This window comes from Rana temporaria, chromosome 1 (assembly GCF_905171775.1).
Source record: "Rana temporaria chromosome 1, aRanTem1.1, whole genome shotgun sequence".
Classification (NCBI taxonomy): domain Eukaryota; kingdom Metazoa; phylum Chordata; class Amphibia; order Anura; family Ranidae; genus Rana; species Rana temporaria.
Window position 1 is genome coordinate 582,496,479 of NC_053489.1, and position 24,146 is coordinate 582,520,624.

Below are 24,146 nucleotides of genomic sequence, written 5' to 3' on the forward strand. Positions count from 1 at the left end.
TATTTTTGTCATTTTTATGACTTTTATAAATAAACCTATTGGTTTTAATTGACCTGCACCATTGGAGTTCTTTTTTCCTTTTCTATCATCCACCCCATGGCTTCATTTGGAGCTCTAACTACGTCCTCTGCCTGCATTTCCTGATCGATGGTCCAAAGATCGTATTCAGAGCCTGTGGCATTGACGCAAATACATCATTCAAGCACTGCTGGTTCCTGTTGTCCATTCCATTGGAGTTCCAGCCCTGCATATGATCCAAGTCCGGTTTCTAGTGGTCCCGGCTTCCAAAGACCACAATGTCTGGCTGACTCTTTGCTGTAAGGTAGTAGAGTCCAACACCATCTGGTAAGCGTGTTTTACCCATTTCATACTTTGATGTGATTGTGATCTTCACGGGGTTCTACAGACAACTTGCACACCTGTTGCATCTTAATCACTGGATTGCAGCTCACCTGTTTTCCTGCTTCAATCACTCCATCTGATGTTCACTCATCTTTATAATATAGACTTTGATACGTTTATATTTTTTGTTTTACATTGAGCATTGTTTTAGTCACTTTCATTCATGCCAATTGTTTATATTTATGCTCTTATATTATGAGAGTTGTTACCTCACTTGGTACTATATAATTTTGAGTTTGTTAGCGCTACATTTTTGTTTATTATCTTGCTGGCTTTGTTTGTTTGTATGTAGCAGCTTGGCACTTATTTTTATATTAGCGCAGTTTTTTCTTTATTAAATATGTCATTGTAACAACTGTAAAAATGATGTTAAAGGTTCCATAGAAACTTTAAACAAGTCACATAAAAAAGACAACAAAATATAATTAGACAATTGGCAGTAAGTTGATCTCATGCCCTTTTTTAAATGTGATCTTTTGTCCTCTTTCCAAAGATTACAAAGAGTACTCAGAGACGTACACATAAACATATGCATACATTTATACATACAGTATATACATTGGCAGCTCTCCTGGTTAGACAGGACACCTAGTGCATTGGGTTCAGATACATGTTTGTGTGGTACACAGTGTACAATAATAATTAGAGAATAACTTTCACTCACCCTAACACAGAATGAGTTTATGTGATTATAAATCGCTACATATGCCAATCTTCATTTGTAATATATGCATTTATGTGTCCCTACAAACTTATCTATGCATGGGAGAAAACTCAATAAATAAAAGATCACATAGTCCAACACAGACACTCCATTCAAAAGTGCAATTGCCAGGTGACAATGCCAGTACCTAAACGTGTCAAGGAGCAATTGCACTACAAAACATTTCATGGTTGTCCCCAGAAATAGAAGGGGGGAAAATTGAGCAATGACATTTTAAAAACAGGAAGGGTGGTGGAATAATAACATGTCATCCCTACATCCCTAGGTATCACATAAAGAATATGAGTTCTATTTATTTATTTTATTGCTCCCTCGCTGCTGTAAGAACTTGCTCACCAGTAAGAAGCAATGGTGGAGCAATGATGAAGGGGCAGGTGAGTGGTTTCTTTGCTCTCATAATGATCCTGTCAATCATAACTTGGGATTTAGGGTGCCAGTTATGCTAGATGTGGATGAGATGGGTGCTTGGACTACATTGCGTGTAGTATATCAATGGGTGTGAGATTGGAATTTGAGATCAGTTAAGGTAAGGATGATCTGGCTAATCATCACATGGGAACATGGTGAGTCCATAGACTTTATTTTCACTTCCAGTGGCAGAATAGATTAGTGAGGAATAAAAAGAAAGGTAGATATATTCTATAAGGAATGAAACAACTTAGGTACAGTAAAACTGTTGCTTTGCCCTGCAAAAGCAAAAAACACGCTCACTTTAAAACTATTGACAGCCGAGAACCTACATTATGTAAATCCTCCAGAGAACCGTTCAGTTATCCTGTGATTTAAATCTTTTGTAGGTCCTGTTTTCCAGATCTCCTCAAATGGGCACACATGAATTGCTAGCAACAGTATACAATTTAACTCTTGTATGACCAAATATGGGTTATTATTCCAAATTTAGGAGCTGCTGAAATCATACATATCAAAACATTGAATACATTTACTTCCTACTATGTAGTGGAGAAGCATAGACTTCATTCATAGTGTCATTCTAAGATATTGAAAGTTAAACAGTGTTATAACATAGACAGCACAGAGGCTAACAACATTTCCATGCTTTGCTTTTAGTTTCTACCATGGGAAATGTCTACATGAATTATATATGTTCCTTCTATGGCTGTGTGGCTTTGCTATAAGTTTTCCTATATCCTTCCACAATCCAAAATCATTATGGTAGGCTAATTTACTACTACTCAAATATGTGCTAGTTTGTGTATGTTGTGGAGAATTACACTGTAAACTCCTTTTACAACTATTGTGAATGGTAAAGTGCTGTGAAATATGTTGATTCTAAATAAATAGGATACAGAATCTCACATGTAGCTGGTTGAAGATGATGTACGGTACATCATTTTTGTTTTTTCTAGCTTAGAGAAAACTAATTCCACATGTTTTTTTCCACAAGTGGATTAAGAATACAACTCATACAGCAAAGAAAATAAAGAAAAAGGGGGGTGGGGCAGATTTAATGGATTGGCCTTTGGATTAGCTGATTTTCTTGAATAGCTGTAATAAAAAAATTAATCTGATCTGGGTCACATCTCAGTTCCCATTGCTTGGTTCACATCATGCTAAAGGTAACAAAAACAAAAAAGTGATAATTTTGTTATGTTTTCTGTAGTTGACTAGGAAAGACTTGAAGGCCACACAAAATTATTTTAAAAGAAAATATTATAGGTCTTCTGAAATTGTACTGAAGTTATCTTTGCTCCCCAAAGCCTAAATTAGAAAAATGCTGTTGTGGAATAAACAAATGGTATCTGACAATTAAATATAATTGATAAAAAATAAATAAAATAATGCTATGCCTTTCTTACCTTAGTCCATAAAGAACAGTTCCATCTGGATGAAGTCGAATCATTCTGTTCTTCACAGTAACCCCATGAACAAATGATCTTTTATCATTAAGAAAATATGTATCAGGCACCCAAAGCTGATCAGCGACCCTGTTATCCAGTGTAAGGTTTAGCGGGATTCCTGAATAAGAAAGCCTTTTGTCTCTCCACGACTGCTGAAAGTACATTGTGAGTGTATAGTCCTAGAAAAACAAAGAAAACACTAAATGTAATACATCAGAAAAAGCTACACACATCTAAAGGAATTACATGCAGGACTGAATCCTAAAAATACATATTATTAAATATTTTTTTTTGATTTTTAATTTTTCATACCAAGAGAATTAATTTTTAATAGCCATACTTATTTGGCTAACAATTATTTTGCTTGAGTGCCACTATCTTTCAGTTCTACAACACTTACTAGATCCAAGGCAGTCGTGTCAAAAGCAGGGAAGCTGAAGAGGTGATTTACTGACCCAGAAAAAAAAAACACGGGGGAAGGGTAATAGAATCCTCTCTTCTAAAGAATGCCAGCATTGGTTGGTTTCAATGAGTCATTGCTAGCCTAAGTTGGCCAAGTTTTGACCTAAACATATAGTATCAACTTTAGAATGTGTTGTCTTACACTATATATGACAATATTAGGTCTCGTTAGGGTAAAGGTTAAGTTCGTTTGGCTGTACTTCTCCTGTGAATCACAGGAGTGCAGTTCGTTCTGCACTTCTGTGACCCATTTTCAGCAGAGGGCTGAAGGCTGCTGTCAGCTGACTTCACAGAGCCGGTCCATGCTTGGGCAAGATCACGACAATGAAGTCAGGATTCGTCCACATGCCTGGATCGCAACCCAGCTGAGCCCCTCAGCGTGCCGCTGAGAGCCTGAGTTGGCCGCTCCCACCCCCTCCACAGCCTAGCACTCCAGTGACCACAGGGGGGCAGAGCAGAGAGCTGCTAAATGACAGTCAGCAGCTCTCTGCTTGGGGAATTCTGAGAACTGAGCGATCTACGGTGTTAGATCAGTTGGTTCTCAGTGTTAGAGGCACTGGGGGGACAGATGCAGCATCATACCGATGCTGTATCCACCTAAAAAAAAAAACTACACTTCTCTTTAAAGTGTTCGTTACCCTAAAAAAATAAAATGGACCCTGTTCCCTTAAATCATGTTATACATACAGCACAGTGCTTGTGCTATGTAATTTTGTCTCTTCTATCACCTGAAATACCTGGCTAATCCTGCCTGGTTCTGCCGCCCTCCCCCCCCCCTGTAAACTGACCATGGTTTATCATGGTTGCTTAGCTATGACACCATGGTCATTTTACATGCCTCCGCCATCTGCTCTTTCCTCTGTCCTCCTCTCCCCCCTCCCTGCTGGCAGCATCCGATCTCTCCCTGGCCCTCTCTTGCTGGTATCAAACTAAACTAAAGTGGTTGTTAAGTCACTTAGTGTTTTAGTGCTAAAGGTGCTTTAGTGCTTAGTGATAAAATCACCTCTGTTATAATAAATGATTTGCCCCAGTGTATGTGTTTTGTAAAAAATATGCCATTAAATCCCTTATTTATAGCCCTGTCAGTGCTCACATGACCAGCAGCCTCGCTACTCCTCTCCTTCTTGCTGATGTCAATGGGAGATTCTCGGCTCTGCACGCTTTGCTGTCAGATCAAGAGAGAAGAGAGTAGACATGTGCACAACAAAAAAAATCGTATTTTCTTGTTTCGTCTCGTTCCGTAGATTTGTAAAGATTCGTAATTTCGTAAGACTCAAGTTTTCCTATTCTGACCTGTTCGTATTTCGTAAGACGCAAGTTTTCCTATTCGGACCCGTTCGTATTTTCGTAACGGTTTTATTTTCGTTTATACTGAATGATTCGTAATTCTGTCTAATTAATTTTTGTTTAATGCATTCGTAATTCGTAATTTTGTTAGATAATAATTTTCGTTTCATGGATTCGTAATTTTGTACTTTCGTAAATACATAGCAACACGCGGCTAATCCATATTAAGATATACTTTCTCTTAAGCCCCGTACACACGGTCAGACTTTTTGCCAACAAACTTAAAAATGAGCGTTTTCAAAAAAATCCGACCGTGTGTACGCTCCTTCGGACAAACTTTTTCGGTTTCAAAAGTCTGGCCAACTCCCTTCAGACAAAAATCCACGGAAAAGTTTGTTTGAAGTCCGATCGTGTGTACTAAGCTTTACACTGTACAACTCAGCACAAAAGAGATAAGCTGATTGGTTAAGATGTTAAGTAAGATACATCACTCACTAACTACACTGCCCAGTGCCCATTCGAAAGAACGATACAAGTACACAAATTTACGAACAGACAAATAAACGGATTTACAAAACACACAAATGAAAATACGAACATACGAATGAAAATACGAACAGACAAAGGATTAAAAATACGGAATGCAAATCGTTCGTTATAGATGTCATTTTCGTTCTTTTGCTTTTTCGGTGTTTCATATTTTAGTAAGATTGTCCAATCATAGGTTCGTATTTTCGCTTGTTCGTTATTTTGCTTATTCGTAATTCCATAATTTTCGTATTTTGGTTCTTTCAGCTTTTCGGATGTTCGAATTGATCCGAATGTACGAATACTAACAAATTCGTACGAAAATCCATTCGTTACGAACGGGAACGCACATGTCTAGGAGAGAGGCGGACAGTCACGTGAGCGCCGAGCAGCGCTATCAAATAAGGTATTTTGTGGAATTTGTTTCTACAAAACACATACACTGGGGCAAATAATTTATTATAACAAATTGTTTTGTAGCACCAACACTAAGTGGCTTAACAACCTTGTTATGCTAAAGTAGAGTTGTGTTGTAGATTACTATCTAGTTAGTTACTGTAATTAAAATGTATAGAACAATATGATAAGAATTATCAGGTAATTCAGCTATTTATAATTAATTAGCTAAAATTTACCTTTGAGAGTTATAAAAACCTGTATGGCAATGCAAATACTGAAAAAACAAAAGAAAAAACAGGCCAAACAGATGTTTCACACTTCCAGCACAAAAGAGGAAAACGTTTTATATTGCTGTCTTTGTGGCGCTAGAGTTATTTGTACTCAGAAATGGCTTATGATAAGAGCAGTGTTACACCAAGTCAGTAAAGAGCACACTAGAAACCTATATTCAATGAAGTAACCGACTGAATGCAGAAACCACAAATGAAGGGATTCTGCTACTTCTTATCTCTGAGCAAATGCTGGTGCCTTACTTTCTCCTGGCCATGTCTTTTCAGTATTCTAGTTGCCAGAGTCAGGCAATAGCTGAATGTTAGACATTTAATGAAGCTTACTGCTAAAGCTGAAAACGTAAAATGCAATTATCCTTAGCAACCAATCAGAATTCAACTTTCACTTGTCCTAAATGTTAGGACCTAATAAAAGCTTAAATTTGTTCTGAGATCTACTGTACTCTCTGCATTTGCTTCTTGCTTGGACTGTCGTATTAAATAAGTTAGCACAATGCTTTACTAACACATGAATGCATACCTGTAATGTTTTTTGGTGGCTGCACCTAAAGCTGACCTTGTGTGAAAATACAAGGTCTTATGTTCTAGCCCCCCTACTCCCTGAATAACTAATAATCAGTGAAAGTAAAAAAAACAAAAAAAACATTTAAACAATAATGTAAAAAAATACTTAGCTTACACCTTAGCTTTAGGATATTTTACTAGAAGCCAGGTTGTAAGATATATATATATATATATATATATATATATATATATATATATATATATATTATGTGGTGGGGGACTGCAGCATTTGTTGACCTTGCATTACAAAATTGAGCCAAAATCAAGCCTACACTTTAGAAGCAGTTAGAGCAACAGTTTTTGTTCAGTATAAAGGTTTTACAGCAATAAAAAAATATAATCATTGTAAGCACTCCTGCTAATGTTAAATGGATAGTCTTATCTTTGTAACTGTTACATTCTGCTGAAGAGCTTGTTCTGTTAAAAAAACAACAGACGTACTGGCTGGATCACCAGATGAAAATAGAAGAAAGAAAATGAATGCAGTCATCACAACTATAAATGGGTAAGCTGCAATATAATACATGTTTGCTTAATACCACTTTAAAGATGGAACTTCTAATGAAATATGCAGTCTGATTGGGGTAGGTGGATGTAAAATTGGCCATCTAATAAAGTGTCGACTTTCCAGACACTATCCATCTGACAAGTTCCTCACCCATTTGGTCATCACAGCTTTAACATAGGTTGCTAATTTACATAGTCACATGGTTAGTAAGGTGAAAAAAGACACCAGTCCATCAAGGTCAACCTGTGGTGTGTATGTTTATATTAATAGCACATTGTATATCCCTGTATGTTGTGATCGTTAAGGTACCCGCCTAATCATTTTTTTAAACCATCGACACTCCCTGCTGATACCAATGCTTATGGAAGAGAATTCCACATCCTTATCGCTCTGACAGTAAAAAAGTCTACGCAGTTTAAGCTTAAACCGCTTCTCTTCCAATTTTGGTGAATGGCCATTAGGGATGAGCCGAACACCCCCCCGTTCGGTTCTCACCAGGACCTTCGAACGGACCGAACGTTCGCGCAAACATTTAGAACCCCATTGACGTCAATGGGACTCGAACGTTCAAATTCAAAAGTGCTAATTTTAAAGCCTAATATGCAAGTTATTGTCGGAAAACGGGTTTAAGAACACGGGTCTTGCCCCAGGGAACATGTATCCATGGAAAAAAAAGTTTTAAAAACTGTCGTTTTTTCTGGAGCAGTGATTTTAATGATGCTTAAAGAAAAAAAAAAGAAGAAACATTCCTTTAAAGTGGAGTTCCATCCATAAATATAACATTACATCAGTAGTTTTAAAAAAATGTCATTAGTCCTTTACAAATTTTTTTTTTTTTTTTTTAGATGTCTTCAAAGTGTTGTTGCTAGGCAGAATAGTTAATCTTCCCACTTCCTGCACCTAGGTGCTTAATACTTCCTAACCTACACCGCACAGACTCCTGGGAATGTAGTGGGTGTAACTTTCCAGGAGTCTGTGCATTCCCCAGTCTCAAAGAATCATGTGACTTGGACAGCACAGGTGCTGAAACCTGATCTGACTCAGTGTGCAGCACTGAGCATGTGCGAGGTCTGCAAGGCTGAAATCCAGGAAGTCATACAGTCTGGCTTCATGATGCCCACACTTAAGATGGCCCCAGTCAATTTCTATTTTATAAAGTGTCTAAATGCTGTAACAACCTAACAAAACGGACCTTAGTTTACAGACTAACTTTACTAGAATACATTAAGCTTGTGTATTACAGGGGTATTTATATTTAAAAAGTGAAATTGTGGCCGGAACTCCGCTTTAAATATCGTACCTGAAAATGACCCCTCAGCCTTATATTTTTTGAAGGCCTTTTCCTTTGCTTTTATATGCATTTTTACATTGGAGTTTAGCCACCCAGGAAAATTCTAGCTCTTGTAAACAGATTTTCCATTGGAATGCACTGGCCAATATCTTTATTTAGCATGCTCTTAAAGAACTCTGGGCCAGCAGCCAGCATGACGTGCGCGCGCATGTAAGGACGCGTCACGCTCTCGGGTGAGGAGGAAGAGCCATGGGAGAGTCGGGAGGAAGGACGGACTGAAGCAGGAGAGGTGGCGACGTCCCCCCGGGCACACGTAGATGCTACACAGCGGTCCGGTCGGGACTCAGGGGAACGGCCGGGATCGTGAAATTCCGTCGCACCGAGAGCAGGGATTTGTGGGCTGCCACCCTGAGCCGTACCGTAGCCCGCCGCTGCACTAGGAGACAAAGCTGCAGACCGAGAGGGACAGCGGATGCTCAGGGAGGACGGCACCAGCTGATTTCACCTCCCCCAGCTAAGCTGCACACCAGACCAGGGACGTGAGTATGATGAGCCAGCAGCATTAAGCTGAGCTCTGGTAAAAATGCCAGCACCTTCCCTAACGGACCCAAGAGACATGAGGTATATTCTTTGATTTTTGAACTGTGACCAAATATGTCTTAGGAAGAATTGGAGATATGGAGATTTGAAGGGACTGTAAGCATTTGATCTCTGGAGACCTTTATGCCTAAGAGGAGATACTCAGGGCTTGCTGCGGGGAAAATCAATGGTGTTTTACATGCTGCATGTTCCCCTATTTTTTCTTTCCTTAAATGAGAAGTTGTGCCTAAATAGGGATAAGACACGGTTGTTAATTTCACTGGGGTCATTCAACCTGTAAAGTTGGAGGGGGGCAGAGAAAAATCCCCCATTTGTTAATAGGAGGATTAAAATATGGAGGGAACTGGGAATTATAATCGATAACAGACGCCTGCCCTAAACATAAAGACAGATAAAACCATAGCTGTAAAAAGGTAGAACAGGCAAACCTGCAAACTTTTATTAACATATTTTGTCCCTATTGCCCTATACCATATATCATATATCACATTTTCATACCATATCACTTTAAAGTGGGAGACATCTTTTAGCACACCTCAGGTTGCTGTGGACTGAAGGACTTTCATAAATATCCCTCTCCCAGAGAGACCTAGGAGCCCCCCCCCCCCCCTTGAAGCGAGACCGGGAGTCCATATTTTTTTTTTTTTCCTTTTTTTCTTTTTTCCTTTTTTAAAAGGGGGAAAGGAGAAAAAAAGAAAGAAAAACCAATCCGAAAAAAGGGGGTAAAGGGAAGAAGGATTTAAAATCTCTTCTTGTCCCTCTTGTTAAAAACCCCTATAGTGAACGTCGAATAGGGGTGCACGTGCAAAATTTACCCTCCTAGCTGAGGTGTCTACCATTTCCCCTAGGAATTAGACCGGGGGACATCCTAATTCCACTATTTAATCATATGAAACAGAGGATTGGCCCTATGAGAAGGGGGGAGATCAAGGATTAAGTTCTAAAATAAAGGAAACAGCAAAAGGGGAAATAAACCTAGAAAATTGCTTGGAAACCCTGCTCAGGACTATAAGATCATTAGATACCCTGCCTAAAAGGGGAAAACACATTGAAAGGGGGAAGGAAAGAAGAGGAGAGAAAAGGAAGAGGGGAGAAGGGAAAAAAAGGAAAAAACTACACTACAAAACTTCCAGGGGGATTGTATCCAGTATCCCACATGGGCTACCTCCATTTACATTAAGACCGCTGTTTTCCTGCGGGAAACCAAAAGGTCAAGCTGGGGAAGAGAATCAGAAGGAAAAAAATTGACATGAGCAGAATGACAAGCAGATCCACAAAGGGGGGACCCCCCACCACCCCAAGTAATATAACAGCAACAAGTTCAATAAGACCGTTCATGACTAGAGGAGAAAGCCCACAAGCCCTTGGAGCCCAGGGGGTAACAAAACAACAACAACAAGTAAACAAAGCGAAAAAGACCGAGAATAAGAAGCCCCAGAGCGAAACTTCAAGAGAAACATCCCTGGAACTAAGAGATGAAGGGTGCTCAGGAGGGGGACTGGAGGATAGCGAGAGGGAGGAACAAAGGTCAGACGCTCGGCCTCTCTCAAGGGGAGAAATGGCAGAGATGCTGCAAAAAATGGAAAACACGATAATGGGCGAAATACAGAACCTGCGGACCGACCTCGGCCATATGCTCTCCAGACTTGAATCAGCAGAGGAACAAGTAGAGAAACAAGAGCAAGATTTAAACTTATTAAAAGATCAGATCACACAGATACAGCTACAACAGAGGCATACGCTCTATAAATTGGAAGACCAGGAGAACAGAAACCGGAGACAAAATCTGAGGATAAGGTTATTACCAGAGAAGAAAGGAGAGGACCTCAGGATAATATCACAGATGATATTTAATTTACTATTGGGAAGACCGGCAGATAACCCATTTATGATCGAAAGGGTACACTGAGTTGGAAACCCGAAAAGAACGTCCCCAGAGCGAATCAGAGATGTCATAATAAGGTTCCGATACTATGAAGACAGGGAAGAAATCTGGAAGAAGCTGAGGGGACATCCCCCATTAGTTTTTGAAGGGGTGAATCTTCAGATCTTCACCGACGTGGCCCCTGAAACTTTGGCAAGAAGATGGCTGTTAAAACCGCTCCTGAAACAGATGATAGATCTGAATATCAAATACACTTGGGGGTTCCCCGCCTGTTTAATTGGGACAAGAGAGGGAAGATCTGCAACACTGAGATTCCCCGAGGACTTAAACGAGTTCTGTAGGAAACTGGACATTTGGGTGCCCGATCTCCCAGGCTGGAGTTGAGGGGAGGAGTGGAGTGAGAGAGGGGGCTCTATTTAGAGACCCCCCCCCACTCTCTCCCTTTCTTTTCCAACCTGGTCGGACTTTCAGTACAACATATTTTTTTTTCAGACCCTTTCCGTTTATTCCGGATGGTTCCCTTGGTCGGGCTTTGTTCCTTTCTTTTTCTTTTTGATTTTTTCTTTTTTCTTTTCTTTTCTCCCCCTTCTTGCCTTCGGGACCCGAGAGGGTTCCCGGGGGATAGGGGGGAGATAAGTGTAACCGACCCGACCCTCCACCCCCTCTATCCAAAAGATAGGGGAGGGGGAGGAAAATCCCAAAAAACCTCACCCAGAGTGTTCTGAACCAAGACATGGTAGTTGGTTCAGGGGCCTTTAATAGGCCAATTGGGGAAATGGGAGGAGGGGAGGGGGGAGGGGAGAAGGGGGGGGAAGGGTTAGAGGGGGGGAGAGGGGGGAGGGAAGGTCGATACCCCGTCTCACCCAGACAACCAGAAGAGAGCGTAACTAATAGAAAGGAAAATTGTAGACCCAGCCTTAGGGAGGACGGAAGGAAATATTATAAATCACGAAGATGCCAGTAATTAAATGCCTCTCATATAATGTAAAGGGTCTAAATAGCCCTTCTAAGAGACATAAGGTGTTAAAGGAATTAAAATACTATAGGACAGATATCGCTTTCCTACAGGAAACCTTACATTAGGATCAAATACAAGGATATACTCACCTGACTTCCCTACTTGGTTTTATGGGGACACCATCTCCAAGAGGGCCAGAGGAGTAGCAATCGGGTTAGCTAAAGGAACTAGATTTGTACTAACAGATAGACTAACAGATCCGGAAGGGAGATTCCTCTTTCTGAGAGGGAAGTTGGAGGAGGAAGAGTATACCCTTGCAAACGTGTATGCGCCTAACACTTCCCCGTTGAAATACTTTTTGGGAATATTGGGGGAATTAAAAGATTATAGTAGGGGAAAGATAATATTAGGAGGAGACCTAAATTTCGGCATGGATCCGAAAGTTGATAAATCACATCAAACATCAGAAACGCAGGGTACACAATTAAGAAAAGTTAAAGAAAGCTTACATAGAAGTCAGTTAGTAGACACATGGAGGATCTTCAACCCAAACCAGCGAGACTACACTTTTTTTTCTCAGGTACATGGCAGCTACTCTCGAATCGACCACATCTTGGTTGACCATAGAATACTGGAGGAGGTGGTCGAGACGAGAATAGAGCCCATGACGATCTCTGACCACGCGCCCATCAGTATATCAATAAACATTGTATGCAATCAAAGGCCCTACCAAAACTGGAGATTAAATGAAGATCTACTGATCGAAGAGAAAAGTATAACTAGGGTTAAAAAAGAACTAGAAGAATATTTTAAGATAAATGAGACAGAGGAAATCTCGGCAGCAACCCTATGGGACGCCCACAAGGCAGTGATTAGAGGGGTTTTGATCTCGGAAGGAGCAAGGAGAAAAAAGGAAGCGATCAGTAAAAAAGTAAAACTAATAGACGAGATTTTCAACTTAGAGCAAAAGCATAAGAAAGATGGAAAGCAACAAGATCTATATTTGGCCCTAGTCAATAAACGAAACGAACTTAAAGATCTCATAGATCAAGAAACAAGAAAGGAATTCAACTTAATAGCAAGGGAGAGATACAGGTGGGGAAATAAAACAAGCAAACATCTGGCACGGATGGTGAAAAAAAAAAAATCAAGGAACTATATCGACAAAATTAAAAACGAAAAAGGGGAGGTATTACATACAACAAAAGATATCGCCGAAACATTCAGATTATACTACGAAAAACTATACTCAGTAAAACAAAAGAACTGGCAGAAAGGAGAGAAAGAAAATAAGATCGCAACTTTTTTAAAAGAGGCAAGACTTTCAAAAATTTGTCAACTAGAGGCCGAGGAGATAGATAGACCAATCACGGAAAATGAAATTAAAATAGCATTAACAAGCTCAGCCTCAGGCAAAAGCCCAGGCCCAGATGGCTTTACAGTAATGTATTACAAAAAATGTAAGGAGATATTACTACCAAGGATATGCCAGTATTTTAATGGCCTAGGGAAAAAATACAAACTAAGTAAGGAGGCCTCCGAGGCAACCATCACTGTCATCCCAAAAGAAGGTAAGGACAGCGGGAGCTGCTCTGGCTACCGACCGATATCCTTGCTTAACACTGACATAAAATTGTTTGCAAGGGTATTGGCCGGGAGAGTTAGGCAGGTAATGACTAAATTGGTACACCCAGATCAGACGGGTTTTGTTCAAGGGCGAGAGGGGAGAGACAACGGAGTAAGAACACTTTTGATAATCCGGAGATTGAGGGCAATGGGATCCCCAGGCCTACTCCTGTCGATAGACGCAGAGAAAGCGTTCGACAGGGTAGACTGGGGACTTATGCTTGCTACCCTAAAGGATATGGGGTTTGGCCAGGGGATGATGAACTGGGTGGATACCCTATATCAGTCCCCTATGGCCAAAATAAAAATAAATGGTAGTCTTTCGCAAACATTCCAAATGAGAAATGGAACGAGGCAGGGGTGCCCCCTGTCACCATTGCTGTTCGTGATATCAATGGAACCATTCCTAGCCAAGATCCGTAATTGCCAAAAAATAAAAGGGATCAAAATAGGAGAGGAGGAACATAAGCTCGCAGCTTTTGCGGACGATGTCCTCTTCTATTTAACAGAACCCAAAACATCAATCCCTAATTTATTAAACCTATGTAATGAATATGGGGAATTTTCAAACTTTAAATTAAATATCACTAAAACAGAGATCATGAGTATAAACATAAGAAAGACAGAAGAAAAACTCCTGAAAGAGAATTATCGCTTTGCTTGGGTAAGGGAACTTAAATATCTGGGGATTCTGTTAGCTAAATCAATCAAAAAAACCTATGCGATAAACTTTATCCCACTGTTAAACGAAATCAAGAAAGAAACAAAAAGGGTGGAAAACAGAGCAATATCGTGGATAGGACGAATCAATTATTGTAAAATGGTTATCATGCCCAAGATCTTATACACATTTCAGATGATCCCTATAGCTCTACCAGGAACGCTGCTCTCAGCCCTTAATAAACTAATTATGAATTATATATGGAAAAACAGGAAACATAGGATATCACTCCAGACATTAAGACAACCAAAAAAAAAGGGAGGGCTTGCTGTTCCGGATGTTAGGAGATATCACGAGGCGGTTATGTTAACAAGAGTGATGGAGTGGGCCAGAGTCAACACAGAAAAAAGGTGGGTAAGCTTAGAAAACGAATTAACACAGGTAAGGTTGGATAAGATTATATGGAACCCCCCCCCCAATTTAGGACACTGGATATTAACGCACATGAGATAACAAAAAATGCACTCAAAATATGGGACACAGTCTATAAAAAAATTGTGAAGGAATATAACTCACCCCTCATAGCACTGAAGAATAACGATTACTTTGCACCGGGTAAGACACAAGTAGGGGGTCACTGGATCAAAAAAGACACGGCACAACTAAGGGATATAATGAACGGGGATCACATTAAAACACTGCAGGAGTTAAAACTTAATACAAATTTAATGGAAATCAATGAATGGAGGTACCAGCAGCTAAACCACTTCATTCAAGATCTTCCACACCCATTGAGGTCAGAGGATCAGTTGTCGGAACTGGAAAAAATTTGTACGACAGAAAGAACCAAAGGAACCATTTCTATATTATACAAGATTCTACTGAAGATAGGAGAGCAGAGTTTACCTCCATTCATTGAAAAGTGGGAAAGGGAATTGGGCTCACAGCGAGATAAGGCTACAATAGAGAGAATGTTGACTCTGACACACTCTTCCGCGGTAGATAGCCGCACGGCGGAAATGTGCTTCAAATGTATCGCCGGGTGGTACATGACACCGGACAAATTAAAAAAATTTAATGAAGAGCAGACAGAGGATTGCTGGAGGGGTTGCGGATCACCAGGAAATATGGCTCACCTTTGGTGGGGATGCCCAAGGATAAAAAAGTACTGGGAAAATATATTGGGTTGTGTGGAAGAGATCACAATGAAAAAGATAAAGATGGACCCATGGGTTGTCCTATTCCATGGGGGAGAAGAAGGCATAAAAAGGTATAGGGAAACACTTACACCGCATCTCTTAAACGCCGCCAAGAGATTAATCCCAAGGAGGTGGCAAGATACAGAGTGCCCCCAAACCTGGGAATGGATTGATGCGGTCGAAGAAACATACAAAATGGAAGAATTGAAAGAGGGCTTAGAGGGTAATAACATATTACAAAGTACAAAATGGGAAAATTGGAGGACCTTTAAGAGATCATGGAGTTACGCAGAAAAGTTAAGGGAAGAAACCTAAAAGATTTCCTAGAAGAAAATTAGAAAGAACTAGAGGTTTCAGAGTACGTCTAGGGTGAGACGGGGGGGGGAGGGGAGGGGAAGGGGGGATTAAAAGAAAAAAAAAAAAAAAAAAAGAACTCTGGGCCAGATTCACGTAGAATCGCCCTACGCTGCGGCGGCATAACGTATTACATTTACGTTACACCGCCGCAAGTTTTCAGAGTAAGTGCTTGATTCACAAAGCACTTGCCTGTAAACTTGCGGCGGCATAGCGTAAATCCGCCCGCGCAAGCCCGCCTAATTCAAATGGGGCGGGGACCATTTAAATTAGGCGCGTTCCCGCGCCGAGCGTACTGCGCATGCTCTGTCCCTAAAATTTCCCAACGTGCATTGCGCTAAATGACGTTGCAAGGACGTCATTGGTTTCGACGTTAACGTAAATGCCGTCCAGCGCCATTCATGGACGACTTACGCAAACGACGTGAAATTTCAAATTTCAACGCGGGAACGATGGCCATAATTAACATTGGCTAGACCACCTAGAGGGCAACTTTAGTTTTAGGCAGCGTATCTCTACGGAAACAACGTAAATTTACAGCGACGGGCAAAGCGGACGTTCGTGAATCGGCGTAACTAGTCATTTGCATATTCTACGCCGACCGCAATGGACTCGCCACCTAGCGGCCGGCCTAGAATTGCAGCCTAAGATCCGACGGTGTAAGTCACTTACACCTGTCGGATCTTAGGGCTATCTATGCGTAACCTGATTCTATGAATCAGGCGCATAGATACAACAATCGTATCTCAGAGATACGACGGCGTATCAGGAGATACGCTGTCATATCTCTTTTGTGAATCTGGCCCTCTCATTTTTCCTCCATGATCTTTGTTCCTAGGATTTTATCCTATTTAATAGTGTCTAGCAAAGAGCGTAGTTTAGGGAAGTTGGCTCTTTTGAAGTTCAATGTACTTGTATTACCCTTGTACTTCTTATTTCTGTGATTTATCCTGAATCTAATTCACCTATGCTTGTTGTTTCCTAAGTTACTCTGTATTTCCATATGCACGATCAGGTCTGTATTGCTAGTAATCAGTAGGTCTAATAAGGTGTTATCTCTTGTTGGTGCATTCACCATCTGACGCATGAAATTATCCTGCAAGACATTTAGGAACTTGCATGGTCAATGTGAATTTGTTTCTGCATCATGATTTGGGTAAAACTACTATTCTAATGTGATGCTTTATTCATAATGCTTCTCAGCAGGCATGTAATCCCGCACTGTATCCATTGACTGCATTTATAATTTACAGTGTGGTTCATCATGCATTATGGAGTTCATCTCCACTGGTTTCTGATACATTGTTTATTGAATGTATGCATTCTTTTCATAATTTACTATGCATCCATTGCATTAGCTTATACTACTCGATGTGAGTCACAAACCTTTTAATTGTGCCTTAAATGATTCCAACACATTTTCAAGAGATCACTTCTTTTATTTGGTTCACTTCCTAGGTTTACAGCCCTTAGTTGTTTTTAAGCTACAGTGCCTTGAAAAAATAATCATACGCCTGCAAAATTGTCCACATTTTGTCATGTTACTACCAACAATGTTAATGTATTTTATTGGGATTTTATGTGATAGACCAACACAAAGTGGCACATAATTGTGAAGTGGAAGGAAAATGAAAAATGGTTTTCAAAATGTTTTTTGTGCATTTGTATTTAGCCTCCTTTACTCTGATAGTTGTTGAGAAGTTTAAAGCAGGGTTAAGTTACATAAAAGTTTCCCAAGCTCTAAACATCTCATGGAACACTGTTCAATCCATCACCTGAAAATGGAAAGAGTATGGCACAACTGTAATCCTACCAAGACATGGTCGTCCACCTAAACTGATAGGCTGGGCAAGGAGAGCATTAATCAGAGAAGCAGCCAAGAGGCCCATTGTAACTCTGAAGGAGCTTCAAAGCTCTGGTAGGAGAATCTATCCACAACGATTAGTCATACACTCTACAAATCTGGCTTTTATGTAAAAGTAACAAAAAGAAAGCCATTGTTGAAAGAAAGACATAAAAAGTCAAATTTTCAGTTTGAAATGTGGGGGACACAGCAAATATTTGGAAGAAGGTGCGCTGGTCAGATGAGACCAAAATGTTACCTTTTGGCCTAAAAGCAAAATGCTATGTGTAGCCGAAACCTAACACTGCACATCACCCTCAACACACCATCCCCACCGTGAAACATGGCGGTGACAGCATCATGTTGTGGGAATGCTTTTCTTCAGCAAGGACAGGGAAGCTGGTCAGAGTTAATGGGAAGATGGATGGAGCCAAATACAGGCCAATCTTAGAGGAATCTGCAAAAGACTCGAGACTGGGGTGGAATATCACCTTCCAGCAGGACAACAACCCTAAACATACAGCCAGAGGTACAATGGAATGGTTTAGATCAAAGCATATTCATGTGTTAGAATGGCCCAGTCAAAGTCCAGACCTAAATCTAATTGAGAAACGGTGACAAGACTTGAAAATTGCTGTTCACAGACTCTCTCCATCCAATCGAACAGAGCTTGAGCAATTTTGCAAAGAAGAATGGGCAAAAGTGACACTTTCCAGCTGTGCAAAGCTGGTAGAGACATCCCCAAAACGATTTCAGATTTGCAGCTGCAATTGCAGTGAAAGGTGGCTCTACAAAGTATTGACTCAGGGGCAGCGCTGTATCCTCCTGGCCTAGGCCAATGAGGCCCAGGCCTAGGGCAGCACTTTGCAGGGGGGCCGCACGGAAAGTGTCCCCGCCGACTTGTGCTACACTTAGTGTAGTGCCAGTCTTATGGGCCGGCATTACACATGTAAGGGGCCCGATGCTCCCCAGGGCCGCCTCCCCCCACTTATTATCTTGCGTCAGGAGAGAAGAGAATACACTGTTTTTTTTTCGTCAGCACCCCCCCCCCCCGGTTTTCTGCTCCAGGGGGGCCCTGCCTAAAGATGTGTAAGGGGCCCCAAAATTTGTGATGGCTGCCCTCTGGGCCGGACTGGGTTGAGAGGCAAATTAGTCAAGCATCCCCATAAAGCGGCCGCACTGCAGTTTATTTTTTACCATCCCTGTCCAATTGCAGAGATTTCCCCTCACTTCCTGCCCCATAGCTAAACAGGAAGTGAGAGGAAATCCCTGCAAATTAAGGGAATCCATTGCCCCCCAGGCCCTCAAATCTAGTGTCCCCACTCGAAAAGTGGGGCGGGTCTAGGGTTTTGGGTGGGACTTAAACAGAAAGGAAGGGGTGGGTCATATTTAAATTAGGGGTGCATGAGTTTAATCAGGCCTAGGGCAGCACAAAACCTGACTACAAATGCACGCCACACTTTTCACATATTTATTTGTAAAAAAAAATAGAAAACCATTTATCATTTTCCTTCCACTTCACAATTATGTGTCACTTTGTGTAGGTCTATGGCATAAAATCCCTATAAAATACATTTACGTTTTTGGTTGTAACATGACACAATGTGAAAAATTTCAAGGGGTATGAATACTTTTTCAAGGCACTGTCTGTGTTTGGAGGAACAATAATTGTATCATTTAAAACATAAAATAATTGCACAGCATTCAAAATATGTAAAAGTAACAATTTATCCTACTTTTAAAGTATAGGTTAACATAAGAATACCAGATTTAAAAAATGCAATCCAAAGACACCGTACTGGCCGTGCCCACTTCTAACCAGACTCAAAAACATGACCCCATTGGCAGCCAAAACCTTAACATCACACCCCTTTTTTTAACACGCAAACAATTGGCCACAGACTTTTGTGAAAAAAAGGCAGACATTCAAGATATAAAGGAACATGTAAGGGTAACACAGCACTAATCAGACAAGATCAAAAATAATTACATTACATTACATTATATTACAATTACAAAAAATAAGTCCAAATACATATGTGACGGGACCCCTATAGAGACCTTTTTCTTCTGTGACTATAGGAAGAGCTAAGCAGTACCAAGATGCTTTCACCCAAAACAAGAGATGGTAAGACCACCTGTAACGGATAGTCTAAATGTGCTCATATAGTAATCGCTGTTGCAAGGGGATCACTGTATCTTCAAACATGCTTCCACTGCAACGCTCAAACAACATCCATCGAAAAAGTCAAAAGATAACAGAGAACTCTCATGGTGTAGTATTAACAAAATACAATTTATTAAAAGGGTTAAAAGTACTCACAATGCAGAAAGTAAATCAGGCCTGTTCAATTAACCTATACATAAAATGAGCCGACTGACAAAATGATTCCTTGTGTGTATGCACTCGCCCTCTTCTTGTGTGTCAGGTCGCATACGCTGGCCCCGTCCGATGTGTTTTGTCACAGCGAACGTCATCAGGGGAAGTGGCCATGAGGCGGCATAACACACACATTCAATATCTATAATGACCAGGATCAGGGAGGGCTTAACTGTGCATGCTCCTATTTTTTTTACACATTCAAGATATAACGACAAACACATATAAACAGATTTCAAATAAGAGGCGTATGTATGCATAGCTAGGAGGGATGGCTTGCAGTTATTAAGAAGAAAAATATGGTGTGCATAGCATGCCACATGTTGAGCTCTTTGAGGTGTGGCCAGTAAATTGGGTGTTGCTTAATGCTGCATAGCTTGTAGTATGGGTATAAAATAAGCCACAAAAAAAACAAAAACAAAAATATGGGAATGGTACTATAAAATACTTTTTTTCTAGATTTATAGTTATCACAAATAACATTTTAGATTTGGGTCCCAAAAATGTCCCACAAAGCAATTAACAAAAAATATGACAATGTTGTCATCCCACCACAATATTACACTCACACTGCTGCATACATGTGTAGAACTGAGAGGGGCCCCTCCCAAAGACAAAGTGCAATTGATGAAATGCAATCTAATAATACTGGAGAACAGGGCTTTTTTTCCTCAGTGAATAGGTGCAAGAACTCTGCTCTTCATCCTTTGTCTCTCTCCCCTACCCACATCTGAGCACCGTCCCTTGATTCCACCCTCTACCCACCTCCCTGTACCATCCCTTTTAGAGAATACAGATCCAAGTATCATTTTGTGCTACTTGGTAGAGCCTTGATTGCTGCTTTTTGCTACCTTTTGTCCTGTTGGATCTTGTCAGTTAAAATGTTTGTTTTGTGTACTGCATTGTACTAACACACAGGATTTAAAGAAACAAACATATAGTTATATTTTGTTCTTTGTTTTATCTTTTTTTCCACTACCATTATTATCTGGCTCTGATTAAGCAACTGTAAGCTCCCTGCATTTTGCCCCTCGCTCCTGGCGTTGGTTTTGTGGCCTCCCCCTCTTTTACTTGGCCCGTTCATCCACACCTGTGCACTTTCCAGCATGTCTGAAGCCTCGTACACACGATCGGTCCATCCGATGAGAACGGTCTGATGGACTGTTGTCATCGGTTAACTGATGAAGCTGACTGATGGTCCATTGCGCCTACACACCATAGGTTAAATAACCGGTCATGTCAAAACGCAGTGATGTAAAACACAACGACGTGCTGAAAAAAAAGAAGTTCAATGCTTCCAAGCATGCGTCAACTTGATTCTGAACATGCGTGGATTTTTAAATTTAAAGCAAGTTGGCTTTTTTTTAACCGATGGTTAAATAACCTATGGGGCCCACACACGATCGGTTTTGACCGATGAAAATGGTCCATCAGACCGTTGTCCTCTGGTTAACCTATCGTGTGTACAAGGCCTGACTGGGTCAGAGGGAATATTACGTGCATCTCTCCTGACATTACTGAGTTCTCTTAGCAAATGTGAGTCAGTGGTTGAATAATGAAAATAATGAAATAAAAATAAAAATATTTATGGACTATGTTATATATGTGTTTCTGTATTTTTTCTAGTTCATCCAACCATATATATCCACTAGCCCCTTGAGGAAGCTAACACAGGTGAAACGCGTTGGTACGATTTGCCCTTTCCTGCTATAATAAGTTATATACTAAATGAACTATCATCTGAGTTTTATGCTATGAATATATGCATGCATGACACTGTATGTGGGAAAGAAACTCTATCTGCGGGGATTATCTTTTGGTCTGAACAACATGTTTTTAAGGGGTATTACTAATACTATTTCTGCAATAAAAACTTTTTTACTTTTATATATGTAGTAATATTTATTCTGAGAGGAGGTTCCCAGCACTTCTAAAGTCTAATCCTTTGCATTGTATTTTTTTCAGTTATTTTAGGGATGTGGTGTTCATTTTTCAGCCAAGCCTTTTTTGTTATATTTCCATGTATTAAATACATTATTTATGGTGCCTATAGCAACCAGTCAGCAACCAACTGTCATTTTCCCAGTTCAAGTATAAAAAAATGAGGCAATTATTGGTTTCTAAGAGCAACCAGGAATTGGTTGTGCGATGAGTAACAATGATTTTATTTTATTTTTGCACACTTTTAATGTATTAGCTCCAAGGCAAATAGAGACATGTCAGGAAATAGTACAACTAATTTAAAAGGTCACATATATATACTGTATATATTTCATAAAAGGTTTGTCATTTTATAGTCTTTTATTTGGAAAACAGAGGAGAAACCAAACTGGAGTTTTACAGTTTAGAAAATCAAATTCCATATGAAAGTATTTTTATACTTTAGATGTTGGATAAAACTGAAATGATGTCAGTAATGGGAAATTTCAATGTTCAAGTTTTACATTCACAATCTCATTCCCCATCATTCAAAAGCTTTCCTAAAGCCATAGTAGAAGAATTAATGTAAAACAGAACTGACCACATCAAACATTATGCAAATAATCCGGGATAAGGTATTTTATTTAGTATTGGTCTAACCTTGATCCAGAGTGAAGAATTTTAATCCTCAGATTTCAAGAAGACAAAACCAAGAACATTACGATGTGACATATCTTAAGTGTTTCTAATGCCCCGTACACACCATCACTTTATGTGATGAAAAAAAAACGACGTTTTTAAAAACGTCACTTTAATTGACCGTGTGTGGGGGAAAACGTCATTTTATGTCTTGTAAAAAACGACCAAAAAAAATTGAAGCATGCTTCAATTTTATGTGTCGTTTTTCAAAACATCATTTTGTACTTCACAGAAATTGACCGTGTGTAGCAAAAAACGTCGTTTAAAACGAAGTTTTTTCACCCTACTTATGAAGCAAGCTTCAATGGAAAAAGTGGTGAGAACATAACCTCGCTTTGCTAGAACATTGTGAGAAAAACGATGGTGTGTAGGCAACTTCGTCTTTGAAAATTGAAGTTTCAAAAACGTAATTTTTTACTTCACAGAAAATGTCGTTTTTTTTCATCACATAAAGTGATGGTGTGTACAGGGCAAAAAGCCAAGAACAAAAATGTAATATATTGCAATTTACTAGTCATTAAATGTGGTGGCAGAATTGGCTTTTTTTTCTCCTTTATTTTCTTCTAGTGGTCCTGCCAATAAAAAGCATTTTGTCTAAGATTAACAATGATCATTCACTGTACTGTATCTAGAGAGGAGCCGCGTTATCACCCATTATAACAAAGGGAGTGTGTTAGGACTACAGATCACTCCCCTCTCCACTTCTCTATAACATAATATGAAGGTGTTGTGGAAACCTGATAATGTCATTGACATAAGATTGTAGAGTGCACATGTAGGTGGGGTACGGTGTGGTGCAGCAGAAAAAATTCACATAAATAATACAGCAATAGTAAAATTGGTGTATATCGTGTTGACATATATCTAATAGCAGCCAGCACAACACTTATGCCGCGTACACACGATCGGTCAAACCGATGAGAATGGTCTGATGGACCAAACTGATCGTGCGTAGGCCCCATCGGTTATTTATCCATCGGTTAAAAAAAATCAATCTTGTTTTAAATTTAACCGATGGATACCTAACCGATAAAAAAAAAAAACGATCGTTTGTAGGCACATCCATCGATTAAAAATGCATGCTCAGAATCAAGTCGACGCATGCTTGGAAGCATTGAACTTCGTTTTTTTTTCAGCACGTCGTTGTGTTTTACGTCACCGCGTTCTGACAGGATCAGTTTTTTAACTGATGGTGTGTAGGTACGACTGACCATCAGTCAGCTTCATCGGTTAACTGATGAAAACAGTCCATCAGACCGTTTTCATCGGATGGACCGTTCGTGTGTACAGGACATAAGACACGTGTAAATACAAACTAATGTACAATGTGCAGCAATAGTCACAACAAACCCCATGGGAAGGCTGCCCGACCAGGTGCACTCACAGTTTCCCACAACATGAATAAAGCAGGTTTCAGCCAGTGTCTGTTAGGAGAGCAGAATGCTGCCTGACTGTCTCATGCCCAAGTGGGATGATGCCCAGAGGAGTTGTGACCCTACGCTTTCCCTCCTCGTCAGGAACCTTAACCCACCACTAGTACTGTTCCTAACAGACGGGGTAACTTTCACTATTCTACCCACTTGCATAAAGCGTGCTAGACCTGGGAACCATGGCATTAAATAGGCTCTGTCTGATCCAAGATGACTGTCAGAGTCACATAGGGCGGCAGCATTTAACTGGATAGCTTCCTCAGTGACCTAGGAAACC

General features: G+C 40.2%; 1 protein-coding gene across 1 annotated transcript in view; it reads right to left on the reverse strand.

Annotated features, from left to right (window-relative positions):
• The window catches only part of GABRB1 (gamma-aminobutyric acid type A receptor subunit beta1), a 680,617-nt gene that overhangs the window by 406,827 nt on the left and 249,644 nt on the right, over positions 1-24,146 (reverse strand). The window contains exon 4 of the mRNA XM_040334996.1: positions 2,944-3,164. Coding sequence (XP_040190930.1) covers positions 2,944-3,164 — 221 coding nt within the window. The remainder of the gene's footprint in view (positions 1-2,943; positions 3,165-24,146) is intronic.